The sequence below is a fragment of the Candoia aspera genome, chromosome 2 (assembly GCF_035149785.1).
Source record: "Candoia aspera isolate rCanAsp1 chromosome 2, rCanAsp1.hap2, whole genome shotgun sequence".
In the NCBI taxonomy this organism is placed as follows: Eukaryota; Metazoa; Chordata; class Lepidosauria; order Squamata; family Boidae; genus Candoia; species Candoia aspera.
The window spans coordinates 21405224-21427699 of record NC_086154.1 but is presented as its reverse complement, the minus strand read 5'-3'; the positions used below and the strand labels follow the sequence as shown (position 1 = coordinate 21427699).

The 22476-nt window shown below is 39.8% G+C and overlaps 1 protein-coding gene across 1 annotated transcript in view; it reads left to right on the top strand.

Annotated features, from left to right (window-relative positions):
- Positions 1–22476, top strand: part of CFAP20DC (CFAP20 domain containing) — a 213288-nt gene that overhangs the window by 21151 nt on the left and 169661 nt on the right. The window contains exons 3-5 of the mRNA XM_063291508.1: positions 615–704; positions 2366–2459; positions 17486–17558. Coding sequence (XP_063147578.1) covers positions 615–704; positions 2366–2459; positions 17486–17558 — 257 coding nt within the window. The remainder of the gene's footprint in view (positions 1–614; positions 705–2365; positions 2460–17485; positions 17559–22476) is intronic.

The following is a 22476-nucleotide window of genomic DNA, read 5'->3' as shown; positions in this document are numbered from 1 at the left end:
TTTAATAACATCCTAGAAACCTCCTCTCACTTCAGGTGGCTAGCTGGTTCACAAAAGGGGAGCCCTTAGCAGGGAATGTTCATCACCAAGCTCCCTCCAGTTGCAACTTACAGGAGATAGGAACCTTCCGCATGCATTCTCTGCCTGCACATTTTTCCTGGACAGATTCCTTTGGATAGGCAGTCCCACAGACAACCAGGCCTGTTTAGGACTTTAAAGAGAAGAATCAGAATCTTGGTCACATTCAGAGAAAACCAATAATAATGATGATACGCTAACAAAATAATATTGTATATTTAGAGAGCCCCGGTTAATTCAGACTAGGTGACGTTTTGGACATTTTCCAAGGGCAACCACATTATAATACAAGGAAAATTAGCTACAACATGATCCATCTTTTCCAGAAAAGTCTACAGCTATTGCAGTGGTATAAACTAGTGAAATGCATTTCTAGTTTCTGTTGCCAGTTGAGCATCCAGATGAAATAAACTTATAATGACACTTGATACTCATTGTGGGAGTGAATATTGAATGGATCTACTTGTGATTTAAGTGTTACACTTGCCGATTTCATATTGCAGTGGGACAGATCCTTTTTATTTTTTTAATTGCAGGGTGGCCCATTTGTTGAAATCTTCAGTGCTCAAGGCAAGAACACTGGGACCAAATGGAAATTTTTTGGCAATCCTTCAGTCATAGGGAAAGTATGTTTTGGAGAGAAATGGTAAAAGCTTGATTATAAACTAGAGGAGATGAACCCAGAGCTTAAAATAAAATTTAAAAAAAATGAAAACTTTGACCTAACTATGAAAAAGCTCTCCCGATCAGGACAGAATAAATGGCCAGAGGAATTAGCACTTGACGACTATGTGCAGATAAGATTTGTTAGGTTTTGTCTATTTAAGATCTCCTAGGTTTTTGTCTATTTCTGTGAGTTTTGAATGTATTTTGGGGGAGGGTGTGTGGATTATTTATTTATTGATTTTTATTTGGTGAATTTATATAGCTATCCATCTTACATAGGTGCCTCTGGGCGTTTTTCTATATAACAAAGCAAACGTTTTTGGTCTATTAAGAAATTGAACATCTCTAGGCAGGAAATATTTTTATTAGGACCAAATAAAATGCACAAAGTTTTGAGCAGGTTTTCAAGATACCAGGTATTTCTGGGCTTTTTCACAAAATAAGAGATGGAAGGAAAATGTGATTTTGCTGCTGTCCTCATGAGGTCTACATGGTCAGCATCTTAAATAGGTTAGTCGCTCCTAAATGTAATTTAAGTTTTGGTTTCATTTACTTAGACTAATTGCATAAAACTGCCCAGGCTTTTTTTGACATGGAAATAGTGGTGAAGCAAGCAACTGTTTCAATATGGCAGGCTACCGTCAAGGCAGTAAAACTAACAAAATAAATATGCTAAATGTTAGTGAAACGGAGGATGATGTTTTTGAAGCTATTTAGTGGCCTCCTAGAACCACAGAATGGAGCAGAGCTTAACACAGCTGAGAAGCTACACACAGAAAAAGAATATTATCTTAAATAGCTTCAATGAGCATGTCAGAGAAATACAGGTTATTAATCTTACACACACAGCCCTCCCAAGCCTAAAGAATCACACACTTAGACAGAGTAGATTCAAAGTAAAAGTAAAAAGAGTCTTACTGACTTTATTCTTTGGTCCAGTTACATTCATCTTTGGTGGAAAATGAAGTTGCTTGTTTCTTCTGTTCTTTACCTATACTTGGTGATGTCTTAGCCCTACAGCTGCTAAGAGCTGTGTGTAGAAAGGGGAATTCCACATGGCTTTTAGGCCCAAGATGGATAGGGCTGCAAAAGCATGCTGCTTCTCCCTCGGTGGAAGAAGAGAGAGAGGAAGGGGGTGGCAACAAAAGCTTCCTTGCACATAGAGAGTTTGCATCCTAGAACAACCATCCATGTGCTAACGAGGCATGCTGGATTTGCCAGGATCTCCAACAGTTTTGACATACTAAATGAAAGATAGTCCTGACATCCTAATTTTTCACAAGAAAGGCTAATTTTCAGTGGATCTGGTGTGCATTTTCAGAGTTATACAATACTGGCAGTGAACTCAAGCATACATTTTCTCTTGAGACTGAAGCACAGGCATTGCATTCATTCTATTTTAATACCTTAGCTTTCCACTTGTACTAGACTTATAAAATACCATTAAAGCATGGTGGCAATTCCTGAACTAAACCAAACATGCCACTCATCTTGACAGTGATATGGCTAACCATTTCTGTCATTTACAAGTAGGTACGATGACTAATAAATCTTGCAGTTGATGTATTTATTCAGCTGTACTGGACATTTGATGGTGATACACTGTTTGTTGATTTGTTAGGAATACGATAAGGAAGTGAAAGGCTTCGTCTTTGTTCTGGAAGGAAGCAGTCAAACCAACAAGATGCAGCTTCCAAAGGAAACTAAGCAAACTCGTGAGTATAAAAGTATTATGAAATGTCATGAAACATAGTAGACTGCAAAGTTTTCAAAACAAGTGCTGTACAAAGTATATTAATGGAACAAAACGTCCCTTCATTAGCTTTAAAGTAGGCTTGCCCTTCGGAAGGCTCATGTGACTGTATTTATTATTAAATTTCCCAGTGAAATGAATTGACTGTTCAAGCACACAAACATGCAGATAGCTGGAAAGTGCCTTTGAAGAAGCTGCACAATCGTTCTAAAGGTTGTGTTGTGTTAAATGCTTCTTGCAGAGGTGTCTTGATTGCAGTAACATGTTTTGTGAAGCACCTTTTTCTAATGCTTTGCACAGCTCTAGCAGTTAGTTAAATTAGTATTGTGGTACCTGAATAATGAGAGCCAGTTCGGTGTAGCGGTCGAAGCACCAGGCTAGAAACCGGGAGACCGTGAGTTCTAGTCCCGCCTTAGGCACAAAGCCAGCTGGGTGACCTTGGGCCAGTCACTCTCTGTCTGCCCTAGGAAGGAAGCAATGGCAAACCACTGCTGAAAAACCTTGCCAAGAAAATTGCAGGGACTTGTCCAGGCAGTCTCTGAGAATCGGACATGATTGGATTAAAAAAACAAACAAACCTGAATAATAGTTGGCTAGTTATAGCTCTTGGAATGCTAAGGTGGGCAGTCAAATGACACCTCGAATTACAGGTAAGTATGGCCTGGGAGAACAAAACGAAGCAGGACATAGGCTGATAGAATTTTGCCAAGACAACTCACTCTGCATAACAAACACTCTCTTCCAACAACCTAAGAGACGGCTTTACACATGGACTTCACCAGATGGACAACACCGAAATCAGATTGATTACATCCTTTGCAGCCAAAGGTGGCGGACATCTGTACAGTCGATAAAAACTAGGCCTGGAGCTGACTGTAGTTCAGACCATGAACTTCTTCTTGCACAATTTAGGATCAGACTAAAGAGATTAGGGAAGACCCACAGATCAGCTAGATATGAGCTCACGAATATTCCTCAGGAATATGCAGTGGAGGTGAAGAATAGATTTAAGGGACTGGACTTAGTAGATAGGGTCCCGGAAGAACTCTGGACAGAAGTTGGCAGCATTGTTCAGGAGGCGGCAAAAAAATACATCCCAAAGAAAGAGAAAACCAAGAAGGCAAAATGGCTGTCTGCTGAGACACTAGAAGTAGCCCAAGAAAGAAGGAAAGCAAAAGGCAACAGCGATAGGGGGAGATATGCCCAATTAAATGCAAAATTCCAGAGGTTAGCCAGAAGAGATAAGGAATTATTTTTAAACAAGCAATGCGCGGAAGTGGAAGAAGACAATAGAATAGGAAGGACAAGAGACCTCTTCCAGAAAATTAGAAACATTGGAGGTAAATTCCAGGCAAAAATGGGTATGATCAAAAACAAAGATGGCAAGGACCTAACAGAAGAAGAAGAGATCAAGAAAAGGTGGCAAGAATATACAGAAGACCTGTATAGGAAGGATAACAATATCGGGGATAGCTTTGACAGTGTGGTCAGTGAGCTAGAGCCAGACATCCTGAAGAGTGAGGTTGAGTGGGCCTTAAGAAGCATTGCTAATAAGAAGGCAGCAGGAGAAGACGGCATCCCAGCTGAACTGTTCAAAATCTTGCAAGATGATGCTGTCAAGGTAATGCATGCTATATGCCAGCAAATTTGGAAAACACAAGAATGGCCATCAGATTGGAAAAAATCAACTTATATCCCCATACCAAAAAAGGGAAACACTAAAGAATGTTCAAACTATCGAACAGTGGCACTCATTTCACATGCCAGTAAGGTAATGCTCAAGATCCTGCAAGGTAGACTTCAGCAGTTCATGGAGCGAGAATTGCCAGATGTACAGGCTGGGTTTAGAAAAGGCAGAGGAACTAGAGACCAAATTGCCAATATCCGCTGGATAATGGAAAAAGCCAGGGAGTTTCAGAAAAACATCTATTTCTGTTTTATTGACTATTCTAAAGCCTTTGACTGTGTGGACCATAACAAATTGTGGCAAGTTCTTAGTGGTATGGGGATACCAAGTCATCTTGTCTGCCTCCTGAAGAATCTGTATAACGACCAAGTAGCAACAGTAAGAACAGACCACGGAACAACGGACTGGTTTAAGATTGGGAAAGGAGTACGGCAGGGCTGTATACTCTCACCCTACCTATTCAACTTGTATGCAGAACACATCATGCGACAAGCTGGTCTTGAGGAATCCAAGGCTGGAGTTAAAATCTCTGGAAGAAACATTAACAATCTCAGATATGCAGATGATACCACTTTGATGGCTGAAAGTGAAGAGGAACTGAGGAGCCTTATGATGAAGGTGAAAGAAGAAAGTGCAAAAGCTGGCTTGCAGCTAAACCTCAAAAAAACCAAGATTATGGCAACCAGCTTGATTGATAACTGGCAAATAGAGGGAGAAAATGTAGAAGCAGTGAAAGACTTTGTATTCCTAGGTGCAAAGATTACTGCAGATGCTGACTGCAGTCAGGAAATCAGAAGACGCTTAATCCTTGGGAGAAGAGCAATGACAAATCTCGATAAAATAGTTAAGAGCAGAGACATCACACTGACAACAAAGGCCCGCATAGTTAAAGCAATGGTGTTCCCTGTAGTAACATATGGCTGCGAGAGCTGGACCATAAGGAAGGCTGAGCGAAGGAAGATCGATGCTTTTGAACTGTGGTGTTGGAGGAAAATTCTGAGAGTGCCTTGGACTGCAAGAAGATCCAACCAGTCCATCCTCCAGGAAATAAAGCCAGTCTGCTCACTTGAGGGAATGATATTAAAGGCAAAACTGAAATACTTTGGCCACATAATGAGAAGACAGGACACCCTGGAGAAGATGCTGATGCTAGGGAGAGTGGAAGGCAAAAGGAAGAGGGGCCGACCAAGGGCAAGATGGATGGATGATATTCTAGAGGTGACGGACTCGTCCCTGGGGGAGCTGGGGGTGTTGACGACCGACAGGAAGCTCTGGCGTGGGCTGGTCCATGAAGTCACGAAGAGTCGGAAGCGACTAAACGAATAAACAACAACAACAAAGTTATAGCTCTAGCTATATTTCTTCAATATTAAAGTAAAAAAAAAATGCTTTTTTTCAGGGTGAGACATGTAGAATTACATTTGCCATGCAGGGAGCCTATATCATTTAAGTAATGGAGGGAGAATGTAACCAGAGTTTTCACACATTGAGTATTCCATGTTACATTACACTTAAGCAGGGCTCTGTTTGTCAAGCAAATCAATAATTTCAGTCATAATCAACCTAACAGGATGGTTGTGAGGATGAAATAAGGGGCATTATTATATGCTATCCTGAGCTACTTGGAAGAAGACATAATGTGATGCTGATTGCTCACTTAAATGTAAATAACAAAAGAAATAGTTATTGCCAAGACCTGGGAATATGTACAGAAGGAAGGGCAGCAGCAAGCTAAGCCAGTAATAGGAAATCAAAAAGTTGATTTATACACACATACTTACTGTACCAAGTTTTTCTTAAAGACAGAATATGCCCCATCTTCTAAGAACAAATGCAAATATTTAAATTATTAATTCTATTAATATTTTTAATAATCTAATAAAATTATAATAAAAAGAGGCATGCAGTTTAATATCATAGCTGGCCCAGGGGTCATCAGTATTTAGTCTGCTGTTCTGAATGGTCTTTAACACCAACCATTCTCAAAGGACGTAGTTCTTCAGTTGTGCTGGCAAAGTAACCGGTCTATCATGAGATGTCACCCATACAGGTATATTGATTGCTATCATCTTGAGTAACATTAGCAGAGTCTTTTCACTGTAAATTCTGTCCTTCCAAACTAAAATCGTCTTTCACATGAGATATCCTTTCATGTTGTCTGATTGTTTCACACTTTTGTTCTTAAAATATGCTTATTACCTGCTACCAGCTATCTTCAAGAGCCATCTCTTGATATGAATATAGCTGCTCACCACTTCTGCTAACAACTTCTGGTTGCCAGACCACTTTTATGCATTCATACTTGCAACCCTTCTTGCAAGGGATCAAGTGGACACAAAAAATCATACATAGTACATTAGTCCCTACTGGTAATTTCTCAACATCCTACTCATGTTTAAGCAGGGGAATATTGTTTTGTACTAAATAGTGCATCCTGGTATTCCAACACTGCCAAACCCACCCCAGAATGTATGACTTTGGAGTCCTTGGTGCTCTCTGAGCCTTGTTATTTTCTTGCAGATGTTTGTAGTAAAAAATGCATAAATGTAATGAATATTCTGTCATGCACTGCCTACCTCTGAATAATGCTCAGACACTGGTTCAGTGGAACAGGCTCTGGTTTATTCACAGCGCAGGTACAGCATCGGAAAAAAGCTGAGAGTGACAGGAGCGCGCCGGTGCGGGGTTTAAATACCCCGCGCCGGTCAGCGCCCCCTCACTCGCGGTCACGTCACCCCCCTTTGTCCAATACGTTGACTTGCCGGTGGGTGAGAGGTTGCGAGGCCCCGCTGGCGTTCCGGGATCGCCCATCATCGGTTTCTCTATTCCTCTGGTGATTGCTGTCAGCTGGGCGATCTCCGTTGTATTAGCGCTAATGGCTTGGGTGTGCTCCGCGATCCGTTTAGCTATTGTTTCTTGACCTTCAGTCGTTGTGAGTTGATGGCTACTTATCTTGAGCCCCTTCCCCTGTTTCCTTGCTATTGTCATGTGTGCCATTGCGCTGATGACTTCAGCTCAACGGCACTCATGACATATTCTGACAATGATGAATTCTCCTGATAATACCTATTGTTTTCATCAAGAATGGAAACTATTTTATGCATACAAGTTGACCCCAGGCCTCTTCAGTTGTACGGATATTATAATGCTAACATTTCACAAACTTGTTTACTCCCTGCGAATCCAAATGTATTTTCAACTCTTGATTCTTCTTTTCTGTAATAACTAAACTCTTTGGGAGCTGTAACACTTGGTAACACTGCTGGATTTTCCATTTGGCACGTAATCTATCAAGCATTACCTACCTTTTATATCCATGTATGACAGGAGCCTACTGCTGGATCAATATGTATATGGTGAGGACCTTCAAATTCACCAAGCCCATAAAAAACATTAGAAAGCTAACAATCATTCTTGTGTTAAAAGCTCAAATACACTGAAGTCAAAGCTTCATATACTTCCTTTCCAAATACTAGAAGATATTCACATCACAAAATAGTAATAGTTTTTATCTCTAAGGCTTCACATTCAGCAACAATTGTGCATAAAGGCTCCTCCATAAATTGTAAGGATTAGGTCATTCTTAAGCAGGTTATTCTTGCCACACAACTCCCAAAATGTTTTCTGTGGCAAAGCATTTGCCTTAGCTCCTGTATCAAATTTAAATTATACTTCAATCCCCTTTTAAATAATCTTAGTTTTCTGAGTAACGTTATCAAGTGGAATCATAAAGAGGTGGAATTAATAATTCTCCATTAAACAAATTGCTTATATCTAACCCACAAACACCGTATTGTTTTTCACGAGTATCCAATGATCTGATTTTATACATATGACTTTTTGTGCCCTACTTATAACAGATTTTCTCAAATGCAAAACAATTCCAAGGCTGATTTGCTGTCCCACTACAGAGACACAGACTTTTGGTTCTGACTACAGCTGCTTTAAGCTTGTAATTTCTCAGGTTTACAAACATTTATAGGAGCCTTTTCCCATTTCTTTCCAGTGATCATTACTGTGTACAACTTCTTGGCAGATGTTAATCTAATTGTCCTTGTCTTGAACTGGGTTTTGGTTACTTCAGCTACATAGCATATATTAATTTTTTTTCTAGCATAGGTTCAGACTTCTTCAAAAGGCTTTCCTTTATTTTCTGTCTCTTATACTGATTACAAACCTGTCATCGTGTCAACAGGTATTGACTAAAATTCACTGTTGATGACCTTTTGAATTCTACGACAGACTTTTCTATAGTGTCTCCCAAAATTTGCATATGCTTCCAAAGTGAATAATATTGAAACACAGCATTCCTGCAAGGTGAGGAGTATATTCTAGCCCTTGACAAAAATTCTTCACTGTGATTTGGAACTGCAGTGTCTGGGAAAAAAAAAAGAATATTATAAATCGTTAGGGCTTCCTACCCGCATGGTGTAACAAGAAGTATTTCTTCAACTTACCATTTCTTAGAGCAATCCACCATCCCATTTGCAGCCCAATACAAATGAAGCTTCTGTTCCCAGCATTTCCCATGCTGGGATAAATTCCCTTGTAATACAAGTGGAAAAGGAGGCCTTGAAGTGTACATACTCACAGGCACCACTGCACTAACTCTCCATTAGAATCCAGACAAGCTTCTGATGCCCTGTGATGCTGGCCACTTACTTAAATAAGTCCTGAAGCAAAGAAATATTTATTACCAGGTTGTACAAAAATAAGCACAAGAAAGGTTGAAGAGCGGGCAAAGGCAGTAGAAGGAAATAAAAAAGCTACTCTACACTCACTCATTGTGTTACGTTTTTGTTAAAGGCACAAATACAGCACACTTACAAAAACTCTTTGGGCATTCTCAGAAAAATGGCTGCCATGGGAGACTTTTGCCTCCTTGCAAGATTGGTTTCATAAGGGGCATGACCATTCACAAAACATTTGTTTACTAGAAGGACCAATCAAGCCAGTTCTTTAGCTCCCAGGCTTTCTTCTAACAGTTTATATTTGCCTTTCTTGGCTAGGTGGGTACTTTTCTGAACAAAACATTGAGCTGCAGTCACAGTCAGACAATAAATTCCTTGCTTTAGGAGAAAAGTGGGACAGAATTATTTTTAAAAAGTGCATAGTTTAGGCATGCACATGATCTGGATTTAAGAGTGAGATACCCCTTCCTATAGAAGCAAATGTAGCAATTTGTAAAGCTTATTTTCGTAACGTTTTCTTGTTGACATGTTTAACAGGATATAAGAATTTTGTCAACTTGAAAGATGTATTCATTGATGAGGGTCTTTAATATCTTTCTGTGCTTACTGTAAAAAGAACCATAATTATCTGTTTCATGTGTTTTTCAGGGTTACAAAGTCTTAATTCTTAAACTGAATTTTTCAGATGTACATACAAGTTTGTCACAGATATGTACCTCACTATTTTTTCTCAAAATTTGTTTTCTCATAATTTCCTTTGTTTGAAAGGAAATCTTTATCATAAATCTTTATTGAGTGCCCTCAGTGAACAGTAGATAGCTCAACAAGGTTATTTATTGTGTGGAATCCCAGGTATCTTTTGTTATATGAAAATGCTTGTACTTAATGAATACTGTAGTTTCCAGGTTGTGAAAATGTAGCCCTTTCCTTCCTCAACAAGCAGAACCAATGCAATTTGACCACTTTCTGAAAAAATGCTCTTTTAAATATCTGCTTTTGTCTTGAACATCACCTGTCATGATTGGCAATGAGCAGTCTACCCTCACTTGCAGTATACACGTCTTCACATGGACCTAGTGCTTACACATGGCCTGCAAAATGGAGACTATAGAGTTCCATAATAAGAAGAGATTGATTTTCCTTTGTCCTTAAATTCATAGGCAAGCCATCAGTATCTTAGCTGGAAGTACAATCAGAGTGCTATAATATGACTTGCAAGCAGAGTTGAGCACTTTTGCGTTACTGGCAGTCCTTGACTTACAACTGTTCATTTAACAATAGTCCGAAGTTATGACAGCCTCAGAATGGGTGCTTTACAGCCTGTAAAGCCCTTCCAAGCATCACAAAACACTGCACTACCCCCCCACAGTCACATGATCACATTTTTGGTACTTGGCCACCAGCTCACATTTGTGACCGATTGCAGTGTCACATGATCACGTTTTGCTGCATTTTTTGTCATTTTCCAGCAAAAAACGCCCATTAGGGAAGCTGGATTCACTTAACGACCATTGTAAAAATAGTCGTAAAATCAGGCCCAGTCACAGGATGACTCAATTTACAACCATAACGGCTTACAATGTAAATTCCGGTCCCTGTTGTGGTCATAAGTCAAGGACTACGTATACAAAATAAGCACTGAAAACAATGGCTGAACACTAATAGTGTTTTTGTCTAGTGTCATTTGTAAATAAGTTGAGAATTCTAGGAATTCAGATGGAAGAAATATTCCTATCAGATAGTCACATCATTGTTCACTATAATGCCACTATTTTTTGGTACAGTATCAATAACAATAAGTCAATGTGTAATTTCATATACAATAGTTTTCAGTAAATACAATTATTTTCCTGTACTTAACATTCCTTAAAAATAACCCTAACCCTATGTCAGATTGCATTTTGCAAAGGATCTAGGAAATGGGCCATTTAAATTACTTAAGAATTGGTTCTTCAGCAAAGGATCGTTACCTTGTCGTGGTGCTGGAGCTTGAGCACCTCAATGATGCCATGAGCTAAACCGTGAAGGGCCACCCAAGATGGGAAGGTCATGACAGAGAGGTCAGACTAAATCCGATCCCTGGGGAAGGTAATGGCAGCCCACCCCAGTATTCTTGCCGTGAAAACTAAATGGATCAGTACAACCAGAGGTATATCGGTATACCATCAGAAGATGAGACCCCCAGGTCGGAAGATGGTCAAAATGCTACTGGGGAGGAACAGAGGATGAGCTCAACTAGCCCCAGACGTGATGACGCAGCTAGCTCAAAGCCGAAAGGACGGCTAGTGGCCGACGGTGCTGGTGGTGAACGGCGAATCCGATGTTCTAAGGATCAACACACCATTGGAACCTGGAATGTAAGATCTATGAGCCAGGGCAAATTGGATGTGGTTATTGGTGAGATGTCAAGATTAAAGATAGACATTCTGGGCGTCAGTGAACTGAAATGGACCGGAATGGGCCACTTCACATCAAATGACCACCAGATCTACTACTGTGGACAAGAGGACCACAGAAGAAATGGAGTAGCCTTCATAATTAATAGCAAAGTGGCTAAAGCAGTGCTTGGGTACAACCCAAAAAACGACAGAATGATCTCAATTGGAATTCAGGGCAAGCCATCTAACATCAGTGATCCAAATATACGCCCCAACCACAAATGCTGAAGAAGCTGAAGTAGAACAGTTCTATGAGGATCTGCAGCACCTACTGGACAACATGCCTAAAAGAGATGTTATTTTCATCACAGGAGCCTGGAATGGTAAGGTGGGCAGTCAAATGACACCAGGAATTACAGGTAAGCATGGCCTGGGAGAACAAAATGAAGCAGGACATAGGCTGATAGAATTTTGCCAAGACAATTCACTCTGCATAACAAACACTCTCTTCCAACAACCTAAGAGACGGCTTTATACATGGACTTCACCAGATGGACAACACCGAAATCAGATTGACTACATCCTTTGCAGCCAAAGGTGGCAGACATCTGTACAGTCGGTAAAAACAAGGCCTGGAGCAGACTGTAGTTCCGATCACGAACTTCTTCTTGCACAATTTAGGATCAGAGTAAAGAGATTAGGGAAGACCCACAGATCAGCTAGATATGAGCTCACTAATATTCCTAAGGAATATGCAGTGGAGGTGAAGAATCGATTTAAGGGACTGGACTTAGTAGATAGGGTCCCGGAAGAACTCTGGACAGAAGTTCGCAAGATTGTTCAGGAGGCGGCAACAAAATACATCCCAAAGAAAGAGAAAACCAAGAAGGCAAAATGGCTGTCTGCTGAGACACTAGAAGTAGCCCAAGAAAGAAGGAAAGCAAAAGGCAACAGGAATAGGGGGAGATATGCCCAATTAAATGCAAAATTCCAGAGGTTAGCCAGAAGAGATAAGGAATTATTTTTAAACAAGCAATGCGCGGAAGTGGAAGAAGACAATAGAATAGGAAGGACAAGAGACCTCTTCCAGAAAATTAGAAACATCAGAGGTAAATTCCAGGCAAAAGTGGGTATGATCAAAAACAAAGATGGCAAGGACCTAACAGAAGAAGAAGAGATCGAGAAAAGGTGGCAAGAATATACAGAAGACCTGTATAGGAAAGATAACAATATCGGGGATAGCTTTGACGGTGTGGTCAGTGAGCTAGAGCCAGACATCCTGAAGAGTGAGGTTGAGTGGGCCTTAAGAAGCATTGCTAATAACAAGGCAGCAGGAGACGACGGCATCCCAGCTGAACTGTTCAAAATCTTGCAAGATGATGCTGTCAAGGTAATGCATGCTATATGCCAGCAAATTTGGAAAACACAAGAATGGCCATCAGATTGGAAAAAATCAACTTATATCCCCATACCAAAAAAGGGAAACACTAAAGAATGTTCAAACTATCAAACAGTGGCACTCATTTCACATGCCAGTAACGTAATGCTCAAGATCCTGCAAGGTAGACTTCAGCAATTCATGGAGCGAGAATTGCCAGATGTACAAGCTGGGTTTAGAATAGGCAGAGGAACTAGGGACCAAATTGCCAATATCCGCTGGATAATGGAAAAAGCCAGGGAGTTTCAGAAAAACATCTATTTTTGTTTTACTGACTATTCTAAAGCCTTTGACTGTGTGGACCATAACAAATTGTGGCAAGTTCTTAGTGGTGGGGATACCAAGTCATCTTGTCTGCCTCCTGAAGAATCTGTATAACGACCAAGTAGCAACAGTAAGAACAGACCACGGAACAACGGACTGGTTTAAGATTGGGAAAGGAGTACGGCAGGGCTGTATACTCTCACCCTACCTATTCAACTTGTATGCAGAACACATCATGCGACAGCTGGCCTTGAGGAATCCAAGGCTGGAGTTAAAATTTCTGGAAGAAACATTAACAATCTCAGATATGCAGATGATACCACTTTGATGGCTGAAAGTGAAGAGGAACTGAGGAGCCTTATGATGAAGGTGAAAGAAGAAAGTGCAAAAGCTGGCTTGCAGCTAAACCTCAAAAAAACCAAGATTATGGCAACCAGCTTGATTGATAACTGGCAAATAGAGGGAGAAAATGTAGAAGCAGTGAAAGACTTTGTATTCCTAGGTGCAAAGATTACTGCAGATGCTGACTGCAGTCAGGAAATCAGAAGACGCTTAATCCTTGGGAGAAGAGCAATGACAAATCTCGATAAAATAGTTAAGAGCAGAGACATCACACTGACAACAAAGGCCCGCATAGTTAAAGCAATGGTGTTCCCCGTAGTAACATATGGCTGCGAGAGCTGGACCATAAGGAAGGCTGAGCGAAGGAAGATCGATGCTTTTGAACTGTGGTGTTGGAGGAAAATTCTGAGAGTGCCTTGGACTGCCAGAAGATCAAACCAGTCCATCCTCCAGGAAATAAAGCCAGACTGCTCACTGGAGGGAATGATATTAAAGGCAAAACTGAACTACTTTGGCCACATAATGAGAAGACAGGACAGCCTGGAGAAGATGCTGATGCTAGGGAGAGTGGAGGGCAAAAGGAAGAGGGGCCGACCAAGGGCAAGGTGGATAGATGATATTCTAGAGGTGACGGACCCGTCCCTGGGGGAGCTGGGGGTGTTGACGACCGACAGGAAGCTCTGGCGTGGGCTGGTCCATGAAGTCACGAAGAGTCGGAAGCGACTAAACAAATAAACAACAAAGAATTGGTTATATTTCTGGAAACAAAAATTTAGAGGGATATTTTTTAAAAAATAGGTACTACTGCCATTCTTTTGGACAAGAAGCATCTAACACCATTGCTGCCATGAGAACAGTCTTAGTCTGCTCTCTCAACATTTTCTAACAGATAATTGCATAGAGTTCTGACTTCATTGAGATAGACTGGAAATCCTTCTACTACAAGGAATTTAGCATGCGCTTAGAGTTTTACCAGTGAGGCACGCATACAGACTAACCAATTTTTTAAAATAATTTTTATTAAAGCTTTTAAACAAGAAAACAAAAGCTAACACAAACTAATATAAAGTAAGAAAGAAAAAGGGGAAAGGAAGAAATCAAAGAAAAAGCAAAAACTGCAAGAAAAGAAAAAGTTAAAACTAGAAAAGAAAGAAAAGATATAAGGGTGGGTTCCAATATTCGTCACAGTAGTTATAAGTACAAGGGACGCGGTGGCGCTGCGGGTTAAACCGCTGAGCTGTCGATCGGAAGGTCGGCGGTTCGAAACCGCGCGGTGGGGTGAGCTCCCGTTGCTCGTCCCAGCTCCTGCTCACCTAGCAGTTCGAAAACATGCCAATGTGAGTAGATCAATAGGTACCGCTTCAGCGGGAAGGTAACGGCGTTCCGAGTCATCATGCTGGCCACATGACCCGGAAGTGTCTATGACAACGCCGGCTCCAAGGCTTAGAAACGGAGATGAGCACCGCCCCCTAGAGTCGGATTCGACTGGACTTTACGTCAAGGGAAACCTTTACCTTTACCTAGTTATAAGTACAATACATTTTAACCTTTCTCTGGAACAAAACATCATATTATTATTCTTTCTATAATCTATCCTGTCTAATCATCAAAACCATAAATCACAAGTTCATTAACCAATTTTAAATGTGTGTGTTCCACAATTACTGGAGTCTTCCATAGCAGTATACCATTTGAGGACATAACTGGCCATGCAAGAAAATTACTTCTTTCTGCTGTAACTTGGGGTAAACTTGCAGATCCATCACCAGCAAAACTTTTTCAAGGAGTGTGCGTTTTAGGACCTCACTTTTCATCGGCAGGACGGAGCAGCCTGTGGCTCTCTGTTGTTGCTGAATTATAATTTTCAGATCATATGTTTCATGTTACTCGCTAACAGGAAATGAAGCCTTCTTCCCAGCATGTTCTGTTTGTGAATTCTCTCCCTCTATAAATAATTTTTACTATATTTGGAGCCAAGTTTAAATTTTTCAATTTGTCTGGACACGTTACCTACATCCTACTTTAAAAGTGTTGTATGGCCTACTATTACATTTCTGCTACTTTTTAAAAAAAATCTAAATAGTGTACCTTTCATGAGAAATATTTAAATTACTGACCTATTTAAGACAAAGTGCTTAAGTTTAATTTGGGAATTCTTATTTACTAAGGCTATATTGTGATTTTTTATGTTTGAAGCAGTTTAAATTTGAATTACAATTTTTCTTGACTGAAATGGAAAAACATTCTGACTGTTCCTGCTTTGCATTTATTTACACCTTTATTCTGCATATTTAAAATCAAAGCATTAAAATAAGATTTGCAGGTTTAAAAATTATATAAGGACTAAAAATCGGGAAAGATTAAAGGTTGCTCATAATATTTATATGAGTCTGTCGCTCTATTCACTGTTCTTGAAAGATGATTTTTGGTGTAGATTAAAGAGATTACAACATTTTTACAGCAAGACAGGGAATAAGGGAAAGTTTTCTAAAATGAGATAAGCCATGTCCATCTAGCTCACTGTTGAGTGACTGACAGCAAGTGGTTCTCCAGAGTTTTCTTTCTGCATCTGGAAATACAAGGAATTAAACCTGGGATCTGTAAAGTTCTGAGTTCTGCTGCTAAAACTGCCTCCCTTCCTCTTGAGCCATGCTTGAAAGCTGCTTATAGTCAAGTAATCATGAAGGAAAAAAATCAGGCTATACATCTATCATATATCCAATAGTTCTTCAACCTGGTGATTAGAATAGAATTTTTTTTTCCTTGCTGTTCTCACACTAAATACTCTTAACATAGTCCTTTCAAATTGAATTCCTGTGATTCGTTGACCCTGGGAAAGGCAAAAAAAAATGTAGCAAACTTACTTTTCTCACAGTTATTTTTCATAAGAATAGAAGAAGAGCCCAGTATAATCAGTTTAAAGGTCCATCTTGCCCAACGTTCTGTTCTAAGTAGTGAACAGACCAATCTTCTGAAAGACTTAAAAATGGAAGATGGTCTTCTTGGTATATCCTCCAAAAATTGATATTCACAGATTACTCTTCATAGGTTGTGATAATTGATCGATCCATTTCCTTGCTTACTTAAAACCTAAATTTTAGGTTAAAATATTTAAATTTTAGATACTACCATACATGTGGTCATTCCTTTGCACTACAGTCAGGCAGTATTTTACAATTCACTATAACAAAACATAGCTGGCCTTAGGAGGAAGAGGTTGAGAGACAACTTATAATTATCTGAGCTTTCAGTAGTCAGGAAAAGAAATATCAAGTATAATGTCTAAAATTCTAATTTTGTGAAAACATGATTTTAATAAATATGTATGAAGGATAAAGCTTTCCCATTACTTACTGTTTTCTGTAAATGCCAAAGCCATGTGTTCTACTTCACATGATGTGCTTTGGTGAGGACATTTTATGTAGTTGTTGTGAAAATCTTGTGAAAGCAAGGCACTGGGCCAGGAATTATTAACAGGTAGGTGTTATCAAGGGGATTAAGCAAGTACTGAAAGACTGAAAGATAGTGAAGGTAACCTAATAGAGGATTCAAGGAGTAACAAATAAAATTACTATTTTTAAATAGAGAGCAATAATAATAATAATAATGTGTATGCCACCCAACTCCCATTGACTAACCAAAGCAGGCAGACAGGTAGATATCTAGAGTGTCAGTTACATTAAGGTTCACAATGACTAAAGCAGCCTCAAGGGCAATAAATTCAGGTTTTGTTCAGGCATTATTCCTGGAAGCCATTTTTGCTTGCAAGTGGGTTTTGGTTTTACAAGAACCTTTGCTGTTACATTTCCAACTTAAATTACCCATTTCATTTTGAATGTTCAGAGTAGATTAAACTCTCACTTGCCCACAGCTTTTCTAAACTTGATTTTACTGTGGCATTAATTGTTTAAGTGGTTCAAATAAAGTTTATGTTGGTCATCTGTAAGTTCAATTATCATGCGCTTTATTTAAGAAACTGTAAATAAAGTGATTAGATTCCATGTTTTGTTGAAGTTCCACCCGAAGCACAATTTGATTTTAAGAAAAGAACATATTTCAAAAATAATTAAGTTTGGTTTATTTTTCTTCTTTTTTTTTCTTTTTAATAGTTCATAAATCTTGAGAAATATGAAAATAGTCAATAAATATTCATGTTGTTCTTAATTTATTTCCTTTCTTCTGTTTTAGTTGGACTGATCCAGCAATTTTTGGTACTTCAGATTTATGTGCCATTGGGACAAGATTTCTCAGCTGAGTTACTGTAAGATAATACTGAACTTACTATCATGTTTGATGCACTGTAGATACTAGATCAAATGAATTAGTACTGGCTGATATTAATTAACTAGTAACTGCTTTTAGGTTAAAGAATAGCACGTAATCAAGTTGACATAGAATAATTACGTTTATTTGGTGGTTGTTTTTAGACCCTTTATATTTCTTTGAAAATTAGAAGATTTAAGCATGTTGGTCATAATGAAAATATATGAATAAACTTATTATTATAAATAGTAGTCAGGTGACCAGTTCCTGACTTTAGGAACAGACTTCAAATAATTACTTTAGACACTTTTAAACAGTGAGATAAATTTGTTTTTGGCCTTGATTTATGTATTCTTGTTTTTAACAGATCGTTTGCTTTATTTTGTTAACAGCGAAAGTGCCTGGAAAATCCAGTGCCAATAGATTATTTATGTCAGCCCCACCAGGTAGACTAGACCAGGAAATCAACTCCACAGAGGGCTAAAACTACTTTTATTGTGATTGGCTATAATTACAGAATCTTGCAAGTCCGGTTGTGCTGTACCTCCTTCTCCTCCTAAAAGTTCAGGGAATTAGGGAGGTGTCTGCCTGAGCTACCTCCCAATGTTATCGTGTTGTGGACTTAAAAAATGCTTCAGCCACTTTTGCCTAGGCAATGGAGCCTCCATATCTCTGTTAAGGGTATCTTCCTTACTCTCTACAGTTTGGAAGTGATCACCCTAGGGACCAAGGACACAAGTAAAATCACGTTTCAGTGTTCTAATATTTTTATTACAATGTAAACCTTGCTTTTAGATTGTGAGTTTTGGGTTTTATTAATTTTATTAGCCTTGAACTCTTCCAAGAAAAGGCAGTGAAACGCATTTTAAATAAATACTTTCATCTGCTTCTATAGAAACTCAGAAACTCAGTGGTTACCTTCAATGTGTTATATTTGTCCCTCTCTTCTCTCCCCTTATGTCTGTTTAGAATACTGTATATAAAACATTGAAATAACCACATATTTCTCCCATCAAATAAACTCATACAGAAATGATTTCTAGTCACTGAAATAATGCAGTTGTAAAGTGGAGTTATAAAAGAAAAAGTCTGATGCATTATTGGTAAATTCCTAAAGATTGCATTTGGGTGCTTTTAATCTTGTGCACCTAGACTCGGGCAGGTGTTCTGCGTTCTTAACTCTCACTTTTTCCACATAACTTAGACTGAGATCTTGTCCCTATACATCATTTGTACAAAGGCAATAGTTGAAAGGAATTCATACATTGTTGTTCCTAATGTTTGTCCTGCTTGGTTGGAGGGTCCACCTGTTTTGCACTGCGCTTGCTGCAATTCACATGGAAAAGTGATAAATGCATGAAGCGATGATCAGCAAGCTCGTCACAGAGCCTGATGGTGATTAGGGCTGAGAAAGGATGACTGGCCCAAGGCTCCCAGCTGGTTTCCGTGCAAAAAGAAGGGCTAAAACTTGGGGTCTCCCTGCTCTAGTCCAGCATCTTAACTACTATCCCATACGGGTCTCATCATTAAAATAATTTAAATGTCCAACTTAATAAAAAGAGAAAGTCTCTTCAGTTGTGAGCTTGACTCGGTGACTTCGTGAAGATCTCCAAGGAATCCTGTGTACTGCAACTTACTTGTTTTTCTGTTTTGGGGTTGAAGTGCACTGGAAGTCCACCTAGTTTCATGTTATACATTAGAAACTCTTATTTGCAAACTAAGTAGAACAAGCCACTTCAAAATGGTATGACATTCAAATATTGTTTTCTGTCTGAAGGTTTCTGCAGTTTGTGGTAAATTAAAAGTTTGTAAATCAGTAACTCAGATATTGGATCATACGGTGGAATGGAACACAAACTCTCTTCCAAACTCTGCACTGTCTTTCATTCAAATTATCTGCCTTATCAAAGTTACTTTGGTTGTTATCTGAGGATTGACTGCAGTAGGTTCCTAGCTAGCCATTTTCTCTTGGACTCTGTATACTATAAAAGAACCAGATGTTAATCCCATCTGTCGTATTCAATAAGGAAATTCATTGGTAATGATGCCCTAGAAGCATTATAGACATTTTTATAAAGTTCGGCATTGATTTCTTAATGAACTACTTGGCTGGAAGGCATGTTACTGTATCTGAAGAATTTTGTAGTATTCCTGTAAACAAATAGCATAGGCCTTTAAAGGTAAAGGTAAAGGTTTCCCTTGACATTAAGTCCAGTCGTGTCTGACTCTAGGGGGCGGTGCTCATCTCCGTTTCAAAGCTGAAGAGCCGCCGTTTGTCTGTAGACACTTCCGTGGTCATGTGGCCGGCATGACTACAGGGAACGCCGTTACCTGCCCGCTGAAGCGGTACCTATTAATCTACTCACATTTGCATGTTTTCGAACTGCTAGGTTGGCAGGAGCTGGGACTAGCAACGGGAGCTCACCCCGCCGCACGGATTCGAACCACCGACCTAGGAGTTGAAACACTTCATATTCTATAAAAATCAAGGATCTCCCATTTCAGTCACTCAGACACACACCCTAGAAAATAACGCATTTGCCAGCCTTTCGTTAGCAAACGCCACTGTATTTGCAGAAGATATCTTGATATTAAGTTACAATTCTAATAATAGAATTTGTGAAAATAGTATTTAACATCAATTTCCCCACCTACATACTCTTTAAGAGGTATCTGCATCATTGTAAAAGAGTTTATATAATTTCTTTTTATGTTTAGGTATTGAGATCTGTGATTTTTCCCTTGATGTGTTATTTACATTGTAATGTAGTAACAAATGGCAGGTATGATTATATGTTTCTCAGAATTTTTGATGAAGTTTGTAATAATAATACTTTACTGATTAGCCATAAGGCCCTATCAGAATAATACAAAATGCAGAACAAGACCATGTCTAACAAAATAGAATAAAAGGCCGAACTAAAAGGAAATACAAATCATATTTCTGCATCACCCCTACAATTTACCCCAATCAGATCCACATATGCAGTTCTTAATTGTACTGTTTTGTTCAGATAAAAGGCCGTGTGATATGTAATATTTGGGTTCTGACCGCATATGAAATATGTTGTTTTAATGTATGAATCCCAATAGGCCGTTCGTCTAATGTGTGATCCAAGATACTGATCTTTTTTTTCTTACACAGTTGGCATTCAAGTAATATATGAGCTGTGTCCTCTGTCTCGAGCTCCACAAATACATGTACGCTTTCGTAAGGAACTTGGTTAAATCTTCCATGTTCCATTGTGGCCAGCTGCTCAAATCCAGCTCAAGTAAATACCCCCCTAAGATGCTTGAGCATTTTTGTGTTTATGTATTTTGTAATTTGTTTATAGTAGCTCATCCATTTCAGTGTGCTGGCCTTACTGAGGGTAGCTATATCTCTCTGAGCTTCTATATCCAAAATTTGTTGTACAGCAGTCTTTTTAACTTACTTTCCAGAGACAATTGGACAAGAGAGAGGGAGACCACAACTCCTGATATAGTTTGTGAGTTGTGCAGTCCAGGAGGTTTAATAATCTAATTGAGATTTAGTCTGTTCTATCAGACACAATTTTAGGAGTCTGCCAGTTTCCATAGCATTGATTTTGTACCAGTAATCATATGCCTTGATTTTAGCCAAAAAACAAAGTGTATAAATTCCCAATTTGACTCCAACTGCTTATGATGCTTATATTGGTGGACAAATTTGTGATATGATTGGTTCCCTTTTGAGAAAAATCTCCTTTCAATTTTGATAGTTACAGGTAGTCTTTGGTTAATGATGGTAATTGGGACCGGAATTTCTGTTGCTAAGTGATGTGGTCATAAAGCGCAACGTCATGTGATCTCATCGCTAAGCGATGGCAATCCCGGCAATCCCCATTGCTGTTGTTAAGCAAGGATACAAGTCATTGAGGGAGTCCCAGATGGTTTGCAAGCAGGCCAGCAGGCAGGTAAGGTACAAGTGTGGCGGGGCCAGGGGTGGAGTGGGTGTGTGAATGGCCTAAGGGCCAGGGGTGGCTGCTGCTGGGTGGGGAAGAGTGCAAGGGATTTACCGGAGTGACTTGTGACCTTCCCTGCCAGCTTCCCCATGGACTGTGCGCAGTCAGGGAGGGTGTGCAGGGTTGCGTGAGAGGCACCATCGGGGAGGGTCAAGGAGGTTGTGCGGGGCTGCATGAGAGGCACCACGCAGGTCAGGGAGGGTCTGTGAGAGGCACTGCACAGGTCAGGAAGGATGTAGGGCGTGCAGCACAGGTCAGGGAAGGTGTGCAAGGGTGCATGAGTGGCTGGCACAGTGTGAGTGAGGAGGGGCTAGGGGAGGATGTGCAGGTGGGGGAGACTTACCCCAGCAACTTGCAATCTTCCCTGCCAGCCTCCCCTTTGACTTTCTGGGGAAGCCAGCATGGTAGGTTGCAAATGGCAATCATATGATTGTGGGGCACTTGGCAACCTGTCGTAAATATGAATGGTGCTGGGATGGCTGGAACTCCAAGGACTGGTTGTAACCACAATTTATTCAGTGCCGTCATAACTTCAAACGGTCACTGAACAAATGGTCGTAAGTCGAGGACTACATGTATAGCTGCCATAGCAGGTATAATTATGCCAAAACTCTCCTTGTTTCAACTGCCACCTGTAGTGACAGCTGAAGTTCAAGAAGCATGTTGAGGTTGGGAACTTGCCTTTGGAGGGGTGGGATGGCATTCAAGCCTATCCCAAACAGGCTGACCCTCTGTCTCCAAGGTCTAGTTTCCTGGTTATCAACAGCACCTCCATCTTGACTGATGCAATTTCAGGTTATCCTTTCTCTTCCAGCCCATTATTGAATGTAGCCAATTGATTTTTTGGAACTGGACAATAAAGAGCAACAGAGTGGGCATCCTAAGCATACTGATGATACCCAGATTATCTCTATCACAGTTTCATATAGATAT